The 4,502-nt window shown below is 39.6% G+C and overlaps 1 protein-coding gene across 4 annotated transcripts in view; it reads left to right on the forward strand.

Moving 5' to 3' along the window:
* The first annotated feature begins 855 nt into the window (after positions 1-855).
* DYNC1I2 (dynein cytoplasmic 1 intermediate chain 2) overlaps positions 856-4,502 on the forward strand; it is a 55,616-nt gene continuing 51,969 nt past the window's right edge. For 2 of the 4 annotated variants that reach the window (XM_059394157.1, XM_059394161.1), the window contains exons 1-2: positions 858-1,241; positions 2,266-2,382. In XM_059394157.1, the coding sequence (XP_059250140.1) occupies positions 2,275-2,382 (108 nt within the window). In that variant the 5' untranslated portion in view covers positions 858-1,241; positions 2,266-2,274. Of the gene's footprint in view, positions 1,242-2,265; positions 2,383-4,502 lie in introns of all 4 variants that reach the window. The other 2 variants (XM_059394158.1, XM_059394160.1) reach the window with 2 other exon arrangements.

A 4,502-nucleotide genomic window follows, 5' to 3' on the forward strand; every position in this document is an offset into this window, starting at 1 on the left:
TGGGTGGCTTATTTGGTTGGACCACCTGACTCTAGACTTTAATTTTGACTCAGGTCTTGATATCAGGGTGTTGAGTTCAGGCCCAGCATTGGGCTCCACGCCTACGTTAAAAAAAAAAAAAAAAGTTTTTACTGCAAATTTTCGTAACTGTAACACTCCAGCCAAGCAAGTTTACAACCGCTCAAGAATACTAGGAAAAACCGAGTAAAGACTTCCAAATCTTTTTCTTTTTTTAAGATTTTATTTATTTACTTGACAGAGAGAGATCACAAGCAGGCAGAGAGGCAGGCAGAGAGAGAGGAGGAAGCAGGCTCCCCGCTGAGCAGAGAGCCCGATGCGGGACTCGATCCCAGGACCCCGAGATCACGACCCCAGCCAAAGGCAGCGGCTTAACCCACTGAGCCACCCAGGCGCCCCAAAATTTAGTTTTATATTTTAGCTATTGCCTTAGGTGCCACATGAAAGCTCTATAAGGCATTTTTTTCCTAAAACTGGTGTATATATCCTAAAAAAATCTTCTCCATGTGCAGTGAAATACGTAAGTTCACCACTGGGAAAGAACCCTTCTTAAAATCTGGCCAATGTTGAGTCAAAGATCTTAACATATAACACATACGATTTTGTGAGCACTGACCAACGGACCAGAATACGTTAAAGGGAAGTCTTGGAAGCTTCTCTCGGGAATATTTAAGATAGAAGGCCTTGAAGCGGGAAACCGCAAGCCTAGGAAAACACTACATGTCCCGGCATGATTTGCGACTACCAGCGACCATAACTCCCAGAATGCATTGCTCGCGGCACGCAGGATTTCCTTGTAGCTGGGAATTGTAGTTCTCTCCGGTCGTCTGCATCGGTATAGGCGAGGGTGTGTGGTTGCTTACCTAGCCGGAGGACATCAGGCATATTCTTCCAGTTCTTGGAAAAGTGGAAACACTTCGAGACACTAGACTGAGTGGGTTCATTGTCTTATCTCTCGGTTTCTACTTTACAGAGGTAACTTACAGAGAGGCTGAAATTCATGCAGCAGCGCTCCACCCCTTTTTTCTGGTAGCGACCTAGTTCTGGTGAAGCTATTTGTCCCTAAGCTCTCTCCGTAGTAGCCGCCGCCCATCCCTCTTTGTGTGCTTCGGAGAGCCGCGGAGCTAGTGGCTGCGACTCTTGGGAGTTGGGAGTGAAGGAGAGGGACGTTATCCGGACGTTGCAGGCGGGCGGACTCTTTCTCCCATCGCGCCAGCTGACAGGTGAGTTGACCTTGCTAGCCTCAACGCTTTTCGGCCCCAAGTGTCTCACGTCCGAGCTCAAAGGGCGGTTTGGCCGTTCCTGCTGACAGCGCTGCCCGGCCCGGCTCCCGGAGAGGCGGGGAGAGCCAGGTGCGGTGACTCAGGAAGGCCAGGGGAGACGAGACCACTGGTTTCCCTTCTTGACTCACCGGAGGATGGCCCGCGGAGCTTCGAGGCTTGCCGGCGCCCGGCGGCCCCCCTCCTAGACGCACTATCCTGGACCGCGCCCTCTTGGTGGTGACCTCAGGGGAAAAGTGAGTCCTTTCCACCTTGCCCCCATTTTATAAACAAAAGTCATTCGTACACGGCGTTGACAGCGCCTTCCCTTGCCGTGTATATTGCAAAGTGCCCGAACGTGGAGGCTGTAGCACAAAATGACAGAGGCTTTCTCTTCCTTGTAGTTTTGAGAGAGTGAACTTGTCAGTCACGGAGCTTCCGGCCTGGGAGGATGAGCTGGTCAGACTTTGCTGTTGGGCTTTGACTAAAAGTATACTTACTTTGAATATATTTGATAGTTAATCATGGTAAATTTTGTGTTTTGCTTGTCCTGAATATTATTAGTTACACGTCATTTATGGGAATTTTGTCTGACCGCATATTTTTTAAATCAAAATTTTAGGGATGAATGCAAAACTGGTAATAGATTTGCTCTATGTCGTATAACTTAAGAGCTCCTTGATGCCAACCCATGTCCTCTGTTTTAAGAGTCTGAGACATTGCGTTAAATCTGGACATGCGAAGAGCTTACTTGGTGCCAGCTACTTTGTTCAATTCTGAATATTTATGTACATTTCTTTATAATGTTTTTCAAGACTTAGTAATATATATGCTTCCATATTTAAAAAGTAGAGTTTGTATGTTATCTTTTGATAGCAGTGAACTACATGGCCTCTTGAGACAATTTTCTTCTTGAAGATGTATTTTTTAAAAGAGCGCTACTTTTACCAATGTAATAATGATTGTAAATGATTATATGTTTTTTAAGGTCACAAACATGTCGGACAAAAGTGAATTAAAGGCAGAATTGGAACGAAAGAAGCAGCGGTTGGCCCAAATCAGAGAGGAAAAGAAGAGAAAAGAAGAAGAAAGGAAGAAAAAGGAAGTATGTTTTATTTTTTTAAGTAAACAATGTAAAATAATTGGATTTAATATCAAATACTTACACCTTTATATAATACTTTCAGAATAGTTAAAAATCCAGCAGTTGTGACTGCAAATACGGCATTGTAGGTGAATTTTACTTTAAAGAAGGCAGGTATGTGAAAATGACAAAATTAATAAATTAAAATGTGATTTTTTTTACTGAATAAAAATATTTTGTATAGATTGATACATTTTGAGGATTTGGTTTATAAAACTCAATCTACATATTTCTCTTCTAGGTGTATGTTTATTATATAAATTAAGGGACATCTGCCTTGTAATAGCACATAAAACATGGCATATATATCATAACTTAGTTTGGAATTTGAATTTCCTTATCTGAATGCTTTGCTAGTCTGCACTGCTAACAATCTGTCAGAATAAATAATAGAAAAGAGAAATATGTAATAGGTTATTTAATTGCTTAGGGAATTTGTTATCTCTTTCATTATGAAACATTTTCCTTGAAATATTTTTGCCAAGCAGTAGGTCTGATATTACCTTAAGAATAGACTGGATAGGTATATCTTCTGATTTTTCACATCACTATTTTATCATGTATGGCAAATATACATTGACCCTGAGCTGGAGATATTTTACTTGTTGCTCTATGGATATGTACATTTTTCCCAACTATTTGGACAGATTTGCATACTTTTACCACAGGTATGTTTTAAATTAGTATGTTTATTTTACTTATTTATTTATTTTTTTTAATAAATTAGTATGTTTAAATGATCAGCGTAAGATAATTTGTCCCAAGTGTGACATTAGTACCAAGGGTTCTATTTGATTGCCAATAACCAAGATTTCTAGAAATCTCTTAAGGGAAAAGAAAAATCAGAAAAATTAAAAGTACAATTAATATGCATGCAGCATTTTTATGATGCTGTAAAGGCCTTTGAAGAATTTTCTAATTTATTCTGAACCTTTCTGTGATATATTATTGTAAGAAAGTTGGAGGTTTAAGTTAGCTCTTTGATTAAAAGTTAAGTGATAGAAACATGTCTGATAGAGCCATTCCAAGGTAGTGTCTATAACCTTAAACCCTTCAGTGCTGAGAGCATGTTTGATTTTTATTTTCTAAGATGGCCATAATTGGCATAAATAGTCTAGGGATATATACTATATGATTTATAGATGATTTAAAAGTTATAAAACATTACAAGAGATAATTTAATAGTATTAAACAGTGAGTCTACTAATACATTGCTATATATACAGGTGAAGTGTCAACTTGATAATATAGCCTGTTTGGCTATTGTGATGAAGTCCACTGATGACTTTTTTTTTTTTTTAAAGATTTTATTTATTTATTTGACAGAGATCAGAAGTAGGCAGAGAAGCAGAGAGAGAGAGGAGAAAGCAGGCACTCTGCAGAGCAGAGAGCCCGATGCAGGACTCCAACCAGGACCCTGGGATCATTACCTGAGCCGAAGGCAGAGGCTTTAACCCACTGAGCCACCCAGGCGCCCCCCACTGATGACTTTTTTAAGTTAAAGTGGTATCATGGAATATTATGATTGACAGAATTGTCTGAGTAATAGTTGTCTAGACAAAATAGGCATCTGAGGTGTATATAGAAAACTTTCCCTCGGAAGGCTTAAATTTTATTTGAGATGTTTTGGATGATCTGAGGTTATTGAGGCTTATCTAGTTTACCTGGAAGATTTTTGCTAAAACTATAAGTGACTGAAATAAAAGCTGGCAATAATTTATTTTATTTTATTTTAATTATTTTTTATAAACATATAATATATTTTTATCCCCAGGGATGCAGGTCTGTGAATTGAAAGCTGGCAATAATTTTGATAACAAATGTTCTGTATTACGCATAAGTGAATTTTAACTTTACCAAATTCAACCATGTTTTCTTTTTCTTTTTCTTTTTTTTTTAATTTATTTGACAGACAGAGATCACAAGTAGGCAGAGAGACAGGCAGAGAGAGGGGAAGGGATGCAGGCTCTCTGCTGAGCAGAGAGCCCGATGCGGGGCTTGATCCCAGGACTCTGGGATCATGACCTGAGCCGAAGGCAGAGGCTTTAACCCACTGAGCCACCCAGGTGCCCCTCAACAAT

This window comes from Mustela nigripes, chromosome 3, assembly GCF_022355385.1.
Source record: "Mustela nigripes isolate SB6536 chromosome 3, MUSNIG.SB6536, whole genome shotgun sequence".
Classification (NCBI taxonomy): Eukaryota; Metazoa; Chordata; class Mammalia; order Carnivora; family Mustelidae; genus Mustela; species Mustela nigripes.